This window comes from Euleptes europaea, chromosome 19, assembly GCF_029931775.1.
Source record: "Euleptes europaea isolate rEulEur1 chromosome 19, rEulEur1.hap1, whole genome shotgun sequence".
In the NCBI taxonomy this organism is placed as follows: domain Eukaryota; kingdom Metazoa; phylum Chordata; class Lepidosauria; order Squamata; family Sphaerodactylidae; genus Euleptes; species Euleptes europaea.
Window position 1 is genome coordinate 15,653,347 of NC_079330.1, and position 14,822 is coordinate 15,668,168.

Below are 14,822 nucleotides of genomic sequence, written 5' to 3' on the forward strand. Positions count from 1 at the left end.
TCCCGGCGCTTGCTGCTGCTCCTCCGCCGCTTGCGTCGCTGACAGGACAGCCACAGAGGAAACACCCGCATTGCTGGACACCGGGACAAGCCGAAGGGAAGTCAGGTGCACGGCTCTAGGGCTGGACAAAGCAGGATCTCCAGAACCAGAACCAATCCAGTCTCTGAAATGGATTCTGATAAGCGTGCTGGAAGCTAGATAGAATCCCCTGGGGCTGCTGAACCTGGCAGCTTCAATTCTCAGATCAGGAAACAGCCATTTCCTCACCCCTCTTTCTTAAGAAGAAGAAGAGTTGTTTTTTATTTGCTGACTTTCTCTACCACTTAAGGGAGACTCAAACCGGCTTACAATCACCTTCCCTCCTCCTCCCCACAACAGACACCCTGTGAGGTAGGTGGGGCTGAGAGAGCTCCAAGAGAGCTATGATTAGCTCAGGGTCACCCAGCTGGTTTCATGTGCAGGAGTGGAGAAAGAAATCCAGTTCACCAGATTAGCCTCCGCCGCTCAGGTGGAGGAGTAGGGAATCAAACCTGGTTCTCCAGATCAGACTCCACCACTCTTAACCACCACACCATGCTGGCTGTCTCTTTAAGTAGGAAAGAAGGGAAAATTGCCCCCCGCCAGGGGAGCCCTCATGATATTGGATAGGAACAAATGCATGCTGAAGTTCCTGGAAAGTTGGCCTGCCGTGTGCCATAATTTGCATCTGCCCCTTGGCAGATTTTTGCATCTAGATAATTTGCATCTAGCCATTGAGCCAGCGCTTCCTCGGCAGAGGAGCGACCCTTGCGACCAGCTGTTGACAAAGTGGATTACAAAATGCAAATGGGGAGGGTGATGTCGGCCACAAGCTACAGAACGTCTCTCTTTGTTCCGCATATATCTCCTTGCCCCAAGCTGGGCTTGCCCCACACAGCTCTCATGGATAAGCAGTTCTATTGGTCTGTCGGTGCCTTGGGGGTGAGGGCCTAGCTTATTCCCCCTTAGGATACGCTAAGCTTGGGTGAGGCTAGGAAGCCAGCAACAGCCCGTATCCCAGTGGGTTGCACAGAAAACCCAGTATTCCCTTCTGCGGAGCTGTAACCGGTGCTTTAAAAAAAATCCAGACTTGGTGCCAGAAAAGCACAAATCTGCTGCTCCCAGAACAAATTATGCAAATCAAACAGTATGTTATGAAAATAAACTATATTTGCATGGCCATACCCTGCTTGTGCTAGTTGTAGGGAGGAAGAAGAAGAGTTGGGTTTTTTATACCCCCAATTTCTGTACCTTTAAGGTGTCTCAAAGCGGCTTACAGTTCCTCTCCCCCCAGCAGACACCTGGTGTGGTAGGTGGGGCTGAGAGAGTTCTGAGAGAACTGTGACCTAGCCCAAGGTCACCCAGCAGGCTTCATGTGGAGGAGTGGGGAATCGAACCCGGTTCTCCAGATTAGAGTCCTCCGCTCTTAACCACTACACCACGCTGGCTCTCTCTCTCTCTCTCTCTCTCAAAAAAAAGCGCTAAGCAGTCCATTGGATCCCCCCAAATTGTGAATTCTAGTCTGACCCCCTCCACTTTTACTTTCTGACCTTTCCCACACTCACCTCCAAAGCCACAAGGGCTAGAGGTGTAGTGGTTTATCCACAGTGGAGATTCTACATCTCTCAATTCCTGCACCAGAGAGACTGATGGCACAGGGCAGTTGGAGCAGGAGAACGGGGACTTGCTTCCCTCTTTGCCCACAGCCAAGCCTACCAGCTACACCATGAGACACTGCAAAGAAAGGAGCACGCAATTTCCAAGCACCCTGTTAATCCAAACCAGGCAGGTGATGGGAGCGGCTGCCAGCTTTAGCCCCTAATTTTGAGGGGGGGGGTCACTAATCAAACGATGAAGGAAAGGATTCCAGCCCTTTCTCAGAGAGGTTAAAGCGTCTGTTTTTGTTGCAGGAGTTCCATAGCCTGGGTTCAGACTGGGAGAGGTTCGGTTCCCATGGCTGTAAAGTACTGGGGTGTTCCATATCCCTCCTTTGGTGCCTAGGCATGCCCCCTTTCCAGCCATGGTTCCAGCAGGGCATTGTGCCCAGCCCAGGTTGCTCTGCCAAGCACGGCTGGGCCAGGACAGCACTCTGCCAGAGGGTTTTGATGAAATCTTTACATCAGCATGCTGCAACATTAGCCTAAGACCACGTTATCTGCTTTGCATCTTCAAAAGCAGCCTGAAAGGCTCCGGTGGGCGGGGTGTGTGTGCTTGTGCTACCGGAAAGCTCCGTCTATTACCCCCCTGTGCAACGTGTTTAAAGAAAACCAGCCCCAATTCCACTGTTGTTCAAGCCAATTGGGCAAAGGTGCTTCCTGAGAAGCCAGCCAAGCTTCCTCAGGCTACCAGGAGCCATTGCTGAGTTCTGGCTCTGTGTTTTCTTCGCTGTTATTTATAAGACGAAACGACGTTGGTTCTGTACCAAGGGCCATTTCTAATAAAACGTATCAAAGGCAGTACGTGTAGGCTTTGTTTATCCTTGAAAGAGAAATGTGTGAACCTGTACACAGTTAACAGTGCTTCAAAAGTAAAAAAGAAAGAAAGCAGCAAATCAGAGAAAGTTCAAAAGGCTGATGTTAGAAAGGCACAAACATGAGAAACTGTCTTTCCAAGAAATGCAGTGAGGCGCACCTGTGTTGGGAACAGAAAGGGACAATCCCAAGAATAGTGAAGCAGAAGCTTGACTACTATAACCACTGGCTTCTCCTCTTAACACTGACGGTCAATCGAATGGAGTGGTCGCATTTGACCTTAGAAACAAGCGCCATTGCACCGGATCTCTTCTGCTCCCAATGCTTTGACGTGCAGAGGGTCAACCAGTCTGCAATAGTTTTGCCACAGTTTCTTGCAAAGGACCTGGACCACTGCAGTGCAGCAAAGGTACTTGGAATCAACTCTCAGATGGGCTTTGCCAAGCCCAGGATTTAGTCGGGAGCCACAGCAACGAGTTTGAAACTGGTTTGAACGAGCAGAGCACAGACCGGCTAAAGCCCAAGTTGCCATAGTAAAGGAAAGCTCAGGGGCAAGATCATGGAACAACAAGGAATTACAATGGCACGAATAAGCTTCTTCACATTCTATATCTAAAGAAAAGGCAGCAGAAACATCTCTCAATGCCTTCTCTCTTAAGACGGTTGTGGGGGGACCCAGGGCCAGATGTTGGGGTCTAGCTCATGCTGATTAAAAAAAAAAAGCTACCAAGGACACTAAAGGTCCTTGAGCCAGAAAAGCCCCCCACAAGCCAGCTGCCTGGGATTTTACACTACTGCCGAATCTTGCGAGGGTTTGGCACGGAGAGGATTCCAAAGGGAGGAATGGATGATGCGTGCCCTCCCCTCTGTAAAGGCTTTGGGAGCAGTTCCAGGGAATGTGCATGCTTAAGAGCGAGGTTGTGCTAAAGAAACAGCAGCTGGACCCCGCAAATGAAGTCTCAGCCTGGCAGCCCAGACCCCCATTTGCCACTTAGCACTCCCAGATCCCCACGGATCAAAAGGCTGCTCTCTGCCCCTGCTCACAAAGGCTTTAATGCACTACTCCCCGTACTATCAGACAGTAGTGTATGCTGGTCCTTCGCCATGTAAGGACGAAGCAGCATTCAGCTAGGCTTAAGAATAGTTTGTAAGCATATAAGTTAATCGGAGTGGATCTATTAGCCCTAAATAGAGCAGCCCCCGCAGACTCAGGTAGCAAAATGGGTTCAAATTGTGTTTCCTGTTAAATACAAGGAGCGTGCCCACTGGAGTTTAAACCACGTTGGATTGCCTTTCAGTGCTCCCAGACTGAGACTACGGATCAAAGCTTGGCTGCATCGCCCCCCTTGGGAGGTGAGACACATTGCGCTCTTTAAGCATCTGTGAGCCTATATACAGTGCCACAGTCCTGAAGCAGGTGTGTGGGGGGGCATGGGGGGGAATATCGGCAGATCTTCACTTGGCCTTGAAAGCGCTCCCACAAATTGTCCACAGAGGTCAAGAGTCCTCTGGCGGCAGTGGCCAGTGGCCACACAAACAAAAACATTTACATTTGCCAGTATTTGATAATCCATCAGCCTTCCTGGATCCTCTTAGGCCAAGACCCATCACATGGTTTTCCAGACCTTGTTGAGAAGTTTTACCACTTCTTCGTAAATCACAAACACAATGGCCACATCCAGACAAACCCGGCCGAGACGTGGAATGGTCCCTTTGTAGAACCTGCAGGTGGGAAAATGCAGAGCAAGGAAAATAAGTTGTTGGGGTTTTTTTTTTTTTTGCTGGTTTGTAAAACCAGAGCTACAAAGCGCACAAACAAAAAACCAACCCTAAACAAAAAGGCTGTTGTGTCCAACCATCCATTCATGGCACCTACTAATTAACCTATCTAATGAGAGTTACAAGAGTCCTACCTGGAGAGAAAACTGTTCCCAATGATTCAAGCATGTGAGCTAAAACATATCTGGTGAACTGGCCTTCCCATCTGCAAATGTGGCAGATCACTTCACTCTAAGAATGAGCAAAAAACCTGCTAACTGTCAAGCGTGGCAGCACCCAATATCCTGCTCCTTGTTTTATTTAGGTATTAAAACACCTAATACCTCGCCTTTCCACAAACTAAAAAAATCTAACAAATAAAATAAAGATTTCTCATTTACAAAAAGCAGAACTGGATTCACTTACGCCGTGGGGCCCTCGTTTTTAAGGATCTGGTAGGCACAATTCAGGGTGCTCTTGTATTTGTGGGCTTCCAATCCCTTGAAAGAAAAAAGAAGAAATGGGGCCAATGAGTGCAAACTCTTGCCAACCAGTTTTGCTTTCCATCAAGGGCAGGCCAGCTGTTTGAAATGTCCCCCACCCCCCACCCCAGCACGTTGCTGGCGATTCAAAAATAGCATTCCAAGTGAAGAGAATACCAGATGCCAAACCAAGATACAGGTGGTGGATCATCTTACTTAAAGTTGAGCCCTACTTCCCAGATTAGCTGGGAAGTATGTGAGAAGGGACACGGCAGGGGCCACGAAGCCATGGAACAGTCTCTCCAAACATAAGAGTTCGGGAAAGGCTGTTAAAAATGACCAGGCAGCTGTTGTAAGTCATGCCCAAGGACACCCATCGCTTGGCCAGCTTATCAGTGGGTAGTAACTACAAGAGCCTAGACACTGAGCCTTCATGTTCGGAGATAGTATATCTTAGCTGGCCAGACTTTGGTGGCTTGCACCACCAGCGTGGTGTGGTGGTTAAGAGCGGTGGTTTGGAGTGGTGGATTCTGATCTGGAGAACCGGGTTTGATTTCCCACTCCTCCACGTGAGCGGCAGAGGCTAATTTGGTGCTGGTGAACTGTATTTGTTTCCCCACTCCTGCACACGAAGCCGCCCTGACCTGGATGGCCCAGGCTAGCCTGATCTCGTCAGATCTCAGAAGCTAAGCAGGGTCAGCACTGGTTAGTATTTGGATGGGAGACCACCAAGGAATACCAGGGTTGCTGTGCAGAGGAAGGCACTGGCAAACCACCTCTGTTAGTCTCTTGCCATGAAAACCCGAAAAGGGGTCGCCATAAGTCGGTTGCTACTTGATGGCACTTTACACACACACACATGAAGCCAGCTGGGTGACCTTGGGCTAGTCACAGCTCTCTCAGCCCCACCAACCTCACAGGGTGTCTGTTGGGAGGGGAAGGGAAGGTGATTGTAAGCCGGTTTGAATCTCCCTTAAGTGGTAGAGAAAGTCAGCATATAAAAACCATCTGTTCTTCTTCATCATCATGCCCTATTTGTGAACGTTTTGCCAATGACAATGGGGATTATTGGCATGTTCTCGTGCAGCTGTAAGGCACTGTAGGAACTCCATTTCTGAAGGCTGTTCTGGCAGCCTCAAGGATGGTGGAATTCAGTCATCTTCCCTCTACTCTGCTTTTTTGTTACCTGCATCCTGGTTTTTATGACATCCAGCGGAGTGTTGCCAAAGACGCTGGCGGCGCCTGCAGTTGCCCCGAACGCAGCCGTGACAAACGGATTCATCTCCTTGTGGGGATTGTCCCCTAGTGGGCCAGCGGACAGACAAAATGAAGATTAACAAAACCAGGATCTATAGAAGTGGGATTGTTCAGAAAAATAACCTTGGAAAGCACCCATGGGGAGCCACCACCTCAAAGTGGGCTCGTTGCATTAGCACACTCAGACACGAGCATGAGGGATCTGCGCCCAGGGATGAATGGTGGATCCCCCCACTCAGCCAGTCATTTATTAATACGGCACATAGCCAGTCATCTACAGAAGAACAGAATCGTCAACAGTTGTCTAAAATCCCATCGATATTAAAACCAGAAATTCCAAATATGAAAGTATAAAATACATAAATACAAGTATAAAATACATAAAATCTTAAGAGGGTGCTACTATGTACATTGGTAGTAGATCCCCCCAATCCTTACCTAGATACCAGTTACGGAAAGAGGTCATCACGAAGAACCGGATGGCCTGGTTGGAGCCCTGTTTGAGGACAGTGGCCGTGAGTCCCTGATACGTCCCACGCAGACCTACAAGAGAAAGGGTCCTCTACACTGATGTCTGGTTTTCCAAGGGTTACCTATAGCTGGGTCCCCTGTGACTCTGGGCCAGGGCTACTTAAGAACATAGGAAAAGCCATGATGGATCAGACCAAGGCCCATCAAGTCCAGCAATCTGTTCACAGTGGCCAACCAGGGGCCTCTAGGAAGCCCACAAACAAGACGACTACAGCAGCATTATCTTGCCCGTGTTCCAATGCACCTAATATAATAGGCATAGGTATGCATCATGACTAGTATTCATTTTGGCTGGCAGTCACGGATAGCCCTCTCCTCCATGAACATGTCCACTTCCCTCTTAGCCTTCCAAGTTGGCAGCCATAAGAAAAGCCATGCTGGATCAGACCAAGGCCCATCAAGTCCAGCAGTCTGTTCACACAGTGGCCAACCTCTTCGTATTTACCTCTACGAAGTAAATACAGGTGTTCTAGAACAATGGTGAAACTGACCAGTAGTGGGTACTCACTCCCCAACTACTTGGGTTCAGTGCCCTCACATATTTATTACCCAATGCTTGCAAGGACAGGACATGCCTGCAGCTGAGAGGCATGGCCCTCCATACAAACAGAAGCTCAAATCTTCATCTTTATAGCCAGCACAGTGCAGCGGCCTCATTGTTGGGAGTGGTTGGGGCAAAACCCTAGTTCAGATCTCCACTCAGCAGGAAAATTTAGAACCGTCTTGGGCAAGTCATGCTTTCAGCCTAATCCTACCTCACAGGGTTGTTGGAAGGCCAACCATGCCACCCTCAGCACTGCTACACCCTTCTACGCCCATTAACTTCAGATGAGTGAGGAGGGTGTAACTCTGCTTTGGATTGCACAGTAAAATGCTGTCAGGGTGCAGATCCACAAAACAAGCCAATGAACTCTCATATCTCTAGAACAAATCTGTGGGAGCCAACTGTCTTCCATCCATTCCTTTGAGGGAAATTAAGCAAGAAAGGGGTTCCCCCCAGTCACTGCAGAGACTGAAGATATTTGCATTTCAGCGAGATCTTACCTTGTTCCTGCACAATTTCACGCACCCCGTGGAAAAAACCTCGGTACTTGGGGTTGGGGGAGCCTTGATCGTGGATGAACTTCACCTGTACCAATTGCAGAAACTATTTCAGAATAAAAACTTGGAGGAAGGAAATTATACGGGCGAGAGAAAGAAAAAGAGGCGTTTCCGTGAAAAGGACTCTGCAAAACTGGAAGGCCCTGACCTGGATGGCCCAGGCTAGCCTGATCTCGTCAGATCTCAGAAGCTAAGCAGGGTCAGCCCTGGTTAGTATTTGGATGGGAGACCACCAAGGGATACCAGGGTTGCTGTGCAGAGGAAGGCACTGGCAAACCACCTCTGTTAGTCTCTGGCCTTGAAAACCCCAAAAGGGGTCGCCATAAGTCGGCTGTGACTTGACAGCACTTTACACACACACACACAAACTGGAAGGGATTCCCAGCAGTAATGATGCTCCAGATGATGGTCCCCAAGAGGGAACCAACGGGATCCTTTGCTCAGCAGAGCTTTGCACACAACCGGTTGCATCTGGCCTCGCAACTAAAAGGAGAGAGGTCTCAGAGGACAGCCCTAGAGAATTTGCTTGCCCTACCTTGATGGTCTCCATGGGACAGACCACCACCACCGCCTCCGCCACGCCTGCTCCAAGGCCACAGAATAAACTCTTCTTGCTGTCCAGTTTTCCATTTGAGTCCTTGGCATAACTGCTGAGAAATTCAAAGACCCCAAACCTGCAGAAAACCAGGATTCTGTCAGTGCATCCTCTAGAAAATTAGAGGGGGTGTACTTAGGTGCTGCATGGATTGTGAGCCCCATGTCCATGGAGGGAGCCCACCCGATCGAGACCCAAAATAGCCACAGTGCAAGAAAGCCCTTAGAAAGCTGGGATAAATCAAGGGAGACCAAGCCCTACAAGGAAAGTCTGAGGGACTTGGGAATGTTTAGTCTGGATAAGAAAAGATTGAGGGGGGGAAACGACATGATTGCTCGCTTGAAGTATTTGAAGGGCTGTCACTTAGAGGAGGGCAGGGAGCAGAGGATAGGACTCACAATAATTGGTTTAAATTACAGGTGGAAAGGTACCAGCTGGATGTAAGGAAACATTTTTGTACAGAAGGAGTTGTTCAACAGTGGAATCGGCTACCTAGGGAGGTGATGAGCTCCCCCTCTCTCTGGAAGTCTTCAAGCAGTGGCTAAACAAACACTTGTCGGGGATGCTCTAGGATGATCCTGCATTGAGCAGGGGGTTGGACTAGATCAGTGGTTCCCAAACGTTTCGGGCCACTGCCCCCTTGGTTCCACAAACTCAACCCCAGCACCCCCTACCCTATCCTATAAAAAGCATTATTCAAAATAGGGGTTTGCACAATGCACTAAAGAAGATAATAAAATTTCAAAACAGTAACAATTAATTGCACATCTATTCAAAACCCAATTAAAACTTTTTAGTTGAAATGTATTCAACAAAACTGATGAACTTGATCCAGTGGTACCAGCTCTCCAAAGTCTGGAAAAAAATTCTGATAGTTTCCACCAAATTTGCCAGCATGGTGCCATAGCTTGATCTATTTTGAATTAGTGAGCAACACAGTTGAAGGGGCCCACTTCTAGTACACTCCTGTTGTCCCCTTGCCTCTTAGTGCCCCCCTAGGTAATCCCACCGTCCCCCAGGGGGTGGTACTGCCCACTTTAGGAACTACTGGACTAGATGGCCTGTATGGCCCCTTCCAACTAGGAAGGCATTCCTATGATTCTAAGGGAGGCATTGACAGGAAATAAGTCCTCCGTCCACAAGTTAATTTCAAAGGATAAATAAACAAAAGAACGAAGATTATTCTACCTGACTGCAGACTTTGGAATGGATCCATACAGCAGAGAGCTGAGGCCCCGGTACAGCCCTCGAAAGCCGTGATCCTGTACAGTCAGCCTCACGCAGTGACCTGCAAGGCATTACCAAAGCCTCAGTAAGTACAGTGAACATGGGACATAGCTTGGCTCGCTTGCCTTGAGCAGATGACCTCTCAGGCATTCTGTACTTTCTCAGAGACACTCTTTTTCATTCCTCCCTGAGGGGGCTGAGACCCATTTCCTGGTCTCAACCCAGCCCAAACGGAGGGGCTGAGGCTCAGAGGTAAAGTACCTGCTTTGCACCCAGAAGGTGCCGGGTTCAATTTTTGAAATTAAGGGACGTCAGGTGTTTGGAAGGAGATTTTGGGCAGCTTCTGCTAGTCAGAGCTCGATGGATCAATGGCCTGATGCTTTATGAGGCAGCTTCATCCAAGCCCTGCTTTCTCTGAAGAAGAGGGTAGGGCCTTACCACATGTGTCTGTGGCATATTTGTTCGGGGCAGAATGTGTGGCACAGGGTTGGGGGACAGTGGCTTACACATGGTTGGAGAACAGGACAGCCAGCATGACCAGAGAGCAAGAGAGGGTGGACCCAAATGGGCCCTGAACCTTAGCCATGATGACTCATTGGTATCAGCAAGGAGGGAAAGGCTCCTGCCCACCGCTGCCTGCACCTTCCACTAGCTCTTGGATCAGACAAAATCTCACCGATGCCTCTGTACCGAGGAGGGTTGGCCCTTTCGTCCAGTTGCAGCTGTGTTTTGACATATTCTGTAGGGAAAGTGATGCAGATCTCGATGCCTCCGGCGATGCCACCTGTGCGGAACAGAAAGGGAGAAGTGCTGGGCTTGGGGCAGGCAGGCTTCACTCGGCATGAGAAAGAACTGGTGCAGGCCACATTCATGCTGCCCCTGCCAAGTCAGGCTGCTCCCGCACAGCCATGAGAGAGCATCTAGTTTCTAGAATTCAGGAATACTCTTTGGCTTGGTTATCCTTTCTTTGAAAGAGGTGGGTATCATCAGGATCGGACCTAAAGCCTATCTTATTCAACTTCCTGTTGTCCACAGTGGCCATCAAATACCTCAGAGAAGATCCTAAGTGGTTCATGAAGGCCAAAGCCATCTTCCCCTTCAGCAAAATAGCAGCCACAGGTATAGTGCCTCTAGTCATGGAGGCTCTAATTTAGACATCCTGACTAATGGCTGTTGAGGGTCATCTCTACAAATGTCCCTGGTCCGACCTAACCTAGAGGCCACCACTGCATCCAGTATTGTGAGTTCTGCAGGTTACTGATGCATTGAATGAAGAAGGGGAGGGGCTGTGACCCAGTGGTAGAGCATCTGCTTGGCATGCAGAAGGTCCCAGGTTCAATATCTGGCATCTCCAGTTAAAGGGACTAGGCAAGCAGGTGATGTGAAAGACCTCAGCCTAAGACCCTGGAGAGCCGCTGCCGGTCACGTGAACACATGAAAGCTGCCTTATACTGAATCAGACCCTTGGTCCATCAAAGTCAGTAATGTCTACTCAGACCAGCAACGGCTCTCCAGGGTCTCAGGCGGAGGTCTTTCACATCACCTACCCGCCTAAGTGGAGATGCCTAAGTGGGACCTTCTGCATCCCAAGCAGATGCTCTACCTCTGAGCCACAGCCCCTCCTTTCTGCATGCGAAGCAGATGCTCTTCCACTGAGCCAGACCTTCCCCCAACTGACTCTGATGGACCAAGGGTCTGATTCAGTACAAGGCAGCTTCATGCGTTAAGAACATAAGAAAGGCCCTGCTGGATCAGAGCAAGGCCCATCAAGTCCAGCAGTCTGTTCACACAGTGGCCAACCAGGTGCCTCTAGGAAGCCACTAACAAGACGAGTGCAGCAGCACCCTCCTGCCTGTGTTCCACCACACCCAAAATAATAGGCATGCTCCTCTGATACTAGAGAGAATAGGTATGCAGCATGACTAATATCCATTCTAACTAACAGCCATGAATACCCCTCTCCTCCATGAATATGTCCACTCCCCTCTTAAAGCCCTCCAAGCTCAGGTTCTGAATCTACTGCTGGTCAATTGCACTGGTGTCTGGTGGGTCAGTTCAAACGGGAGGATCCAAACTAGGGTCTCCAGGTCCCTCCTCGCAACCGGCGGGAGGTGTTTGGGGTGGAGCCTGAGGAGGGCAGAGTTTGGGGAGGGGAGGGACTTCAATGCCATAGAGTCCAATGGCCAAAGCGGCCATTTCCTCCAGCTGGACTGATCTCTATCGGCGGGAGACCAGTTGTAAGAGCAGGAGATCTCCAGCTAGTTCCTGGAGGGTTAGGAAAACAGTATAGGAGCGAAAAGCATTTACAAACAAGGTGCAATTTTTATATAAGCTACTGATTGCACCTTGTTAGGAAAACAGTATAGGAGCGAAAAGCATTTACAAACAAGGTGCAATTTTTATATAAGCTACTGATTGCACCTTGTTAGGAAAACAGTATAGGAGCGAAAAGCATTTACAAACTAGGTGCAATTTTTATATAAGCTACTGATTGCACCTTGTTAGGAAAACAGTATAGGAGCGAAAAGCATTTACAAACTAGGTGCAATTTTTATATAAGCGACTGATTGCACCTTGTTTGTAAATGTTTTTCACTCCTATACTGTTTTCCTAACCTTTGGTATTAGTATAGAGGTGCCTGTTTCTCCCCCAGTACCTGGAGGGTGGCAACCCTAATCCAAACACTGCTGCAAAAGCCCTCCGCTGTGCAGCTGATGTACCTGCACGCACCCCCCTGCAAACTTGGCGGGGGGCCACAGCAGGCAGAGCCGCCCACCTGTCCTGGCTGCAAGGCCGAGCTGTCAAGCGAAAGGAGGATGCGCGCGCACACCCACCTCCTCCCTTCCCCTCCCCCCCCCCGCGCCCCGCGCCCCGCGCCCGACTGACCAGGGAAGGCCGAGGATGGGTTCGCGTCGCCTCACCTGCCAGGATGGCCTTCCCCGGGTGGGTCAACTTTACCCGGCCCGCAGGGGCGGCGGCAGCGGCCGGGGCTCGGCCCCCCCCGGGCTGAGGCGCGGCCATTCCTCCCCACCGGCAGGTCTGAGGCGGCGGCGGCAACGGCGGCTCTTCCCCCGCTCGTTTTCAATATTCATGAACGCTTATGAATATTAACGAGTGTCGCGGCGGGACCGAGTCCGGCACGAGACAGTCTCTCGAGAGTCGCGATTGGCTGGAGCGGGCTGGTGCGGCTCCACGATTGGCTGTTGCCGGAGGTGAGGCGAGGGGTGGGTGGGACCGAGCGGCTCCTTTGATGCGGCTTGGGGCATGCGCGGAAGGGACCTACGGTGGGGACAAAGGGGTTCCCAGCGGACCGTTTGCCTGAGCCCCGGCACCTGTTTGCTAGGGCCCCGCCCAACGCCGTGATTGGTTGTCGTCTGTGTACTGTGCCATAGGCAGATTGTTATTGCCTATTTATATTATATTGTTATATTATAATATTATATTATATTGTTATATAAAGGAAGTCCCTGCCCCGAGTAGTTTCCAGTTCAACGTTGCAAATGGTGGGGGAGGAGCCCCTGAGCGTGAGCAGAGTGCGTCTACTCCAAGCCTTTTAGGGAACGGGAAGAATACCAGTAGCGCATTTGAACGGGGAGCCTCCAGGACAGCGGCATCTTTTCACTACTATAATACTCCAGTTCTTAATGATGATAACCATCGCGTTTATATAGTGCTTTTAATGTTCAGAAGGCTTCACATAAATGATACTGCTGTCATTCTTACAACAGCCCTGTAAAGTAGGTCAGCAAGGTTGCCTAATCCCACCCACCCAGTTGGGTTCGTCGCAGAGATCCGAACCCAGGACCCTCCAGCTTCTCTTCGCAACCGTTTCAGCCATGCGGAGCCGCTGCGGGTCCAGAGAGATGCCGGAGCTCTTATGTCCGGCACCAGCTCCCAGCCTAGTCCTTTCTACGCTCGCCAATCTCGGATCAGCCCCCTGGACAGAGCGTTGGGGGCGGGGCCTTCTTGGTCTTGTGCCGTTCAAAGCCGAGCGCGGGTTCTCGTTCATTCATTTTTCCCTTCCTCCCCGCCTCCGAATGCAGCAGCCAATCAGAGCCGCGTTCTGAAGTACCGCCCCGTCGCCGCGGCGAAGCGTCCCCATGACGACGGGTTTGTTGTAGAGCCTGGGCTGCGGATGAGAAGTCGCGCGCTGCTTGCAGGCAGCCCAGCGGAGAGCGCCGCGGAAAAACGGGCTGGTTGCAGAGGGGTGCGTCGCCGGCGGGAGGGACTGGCGTGTTTTCATTTTGTTTTCCAGTAGAGGCAGTGGAATGGGCGAAGTTGCATTTCGCTGTGGGTTCCGGGGAACCCTCTTTTCCGGGCTGGGAAAGGGTGCCTCGGAGCTCGTGCAGAGTTCCTGCTTGCCCTCTCAAGGCAGGGCGACTTATAGAGAGACTGGGGCCTCAAGGAAACCACTGAGCCTTTGCAGGCCTCCTTTCCTGCTCGAGAGTCAGCTTTTCTGCTTCGTTTGTTGTTGCTCCAAAATGCTTCTGGGAGTTGAAGGATGCAGTTTTTAAAATGCCGATTGGCAAAAACTGGGGGCCCTCATCCATCCTTCCGATTGTGAGTGAGGAAATGGGTGCCGAGTGAGGAAATGGGTGCCTTGCTTGCCTAGGTATGGTTCTGTTAGATCACGCCAGAGAGGACCGGGTGATGTCAAGGCGGTCACTGCAGCTCTCTCCTTCCTGGAAGGTCTCCGTCTGGTGCTTTAGATCAGTACATAAACCATCAGGAAGCAGTTTGAGGTGGGTAGCCGTGTTGGTCTGCAGTAGAAGAGCAAGGTTCGAGTCCAGTGTCACCTTAAAGACCACAATCTTTACTGGGTATAAGCTTTTGGGACTCAAACCTCCCTTTTTCAGATAGGAGCTCAGGAAGCAGTGCCTGAGACGTTATTCTAAAACCAGAGAGCAGGCAGGAATGATAAGGGAAAGTTAGTAATTCCCCCCCACCCCAAAATTGATTTTATTTACTATATTTCTGCACCACTTTTCCTCGTTGCCCAAAGCAGTTTACAATAAAATAAGCAAATGCAACCATAAAGGTAAGCTCTCTACGCTTTTTCAACTGTAAAACCTTTTAGGTGAATTACTGTTATTTTAAAAAAATACATTAATAATCTCTCACCTCCCTCCCCTTTCCTAATATGAATCCCAATTGCTGAATGAACCTGCCGGCTCTTTCTCCCAGGAGAGCTCTCTGATGTCTTGAGAGCCAAGACTTCGCAGCAGGAGATTCAACCAGCAGGCCGCTTCCGCTTCTTAGACTTTCCACTAAAGCAGCTCGTATCTTCCGCTTTCTCTGCTTCTGCCTCCCATTCAGGTTGGCTTCGCCACATCTCCAGGTTCTTCCATTCACAGCTTGTCTCCCAGGTCCTTCCGTAAAAGG

General features: G+C 50.2%; 1 protein-coding gene across 1 annotated transcript; it reads right to left on the minus strand.

The window, feature by feature from the left end:
• Window positions 1-4,056: 4,056 nt before the first annotated feature.
• Window positions 4,057-12,486, minus strand: LOC130491177 (tricarboxylate transport protein, mitochondrial-like). Its single transcript, XM_056864875.1, has 9 exons — window positions 12,362-12,486; window positions 10,117-10,224; window positions 9,402-9,501; window positions 8,154-8,292; window positions 7,562-7,646; window positions 6,425-6,529; window positions 5,916-6,031; window positions 4,674-4,747; window positions 4,057-4,211 (listed from the first exon to the last, which is right to left on the minus strand). The coding sequence occupies exons 1-9, from the start codon at window positions 12,459-12,461 to the stop codon at window positions 4,097-4,099; spliced, it is 942 nt and encodes a 313-aa protein (XP_056720853.1). The 5' UTR covers window positions 12,462-12,486; the 3' UTR covers window positions 4,057-4,096.
• Between the last annotated feature and the right edge of the window lie 2,336 nt (window positions 12,487-14,822).

Coding starts and splice junctions, on each gene's coding strand:
- LOC130491177 (XM_056864875.1), bottom strand. CDS start 12,461: ATGGCCGCGCCTCAGCCCGGGGGGGGCCGAGCCCCGGCCGCTGCCGCC. Junction 7,647..8,153: donor GTCCCATGGAGACCATCAAG/GTAGGGCAAGCA, acceptor CAATTGGTACAG/GTGAAGTTCATCCACGATCA. Junction 4,748..5,915: donor TCATAAAAACCAGGATGCAG/GTAACAAAAAAG, acceptor TTTTCTTTCAAG/GGATTGGAAGCCCACAAATA.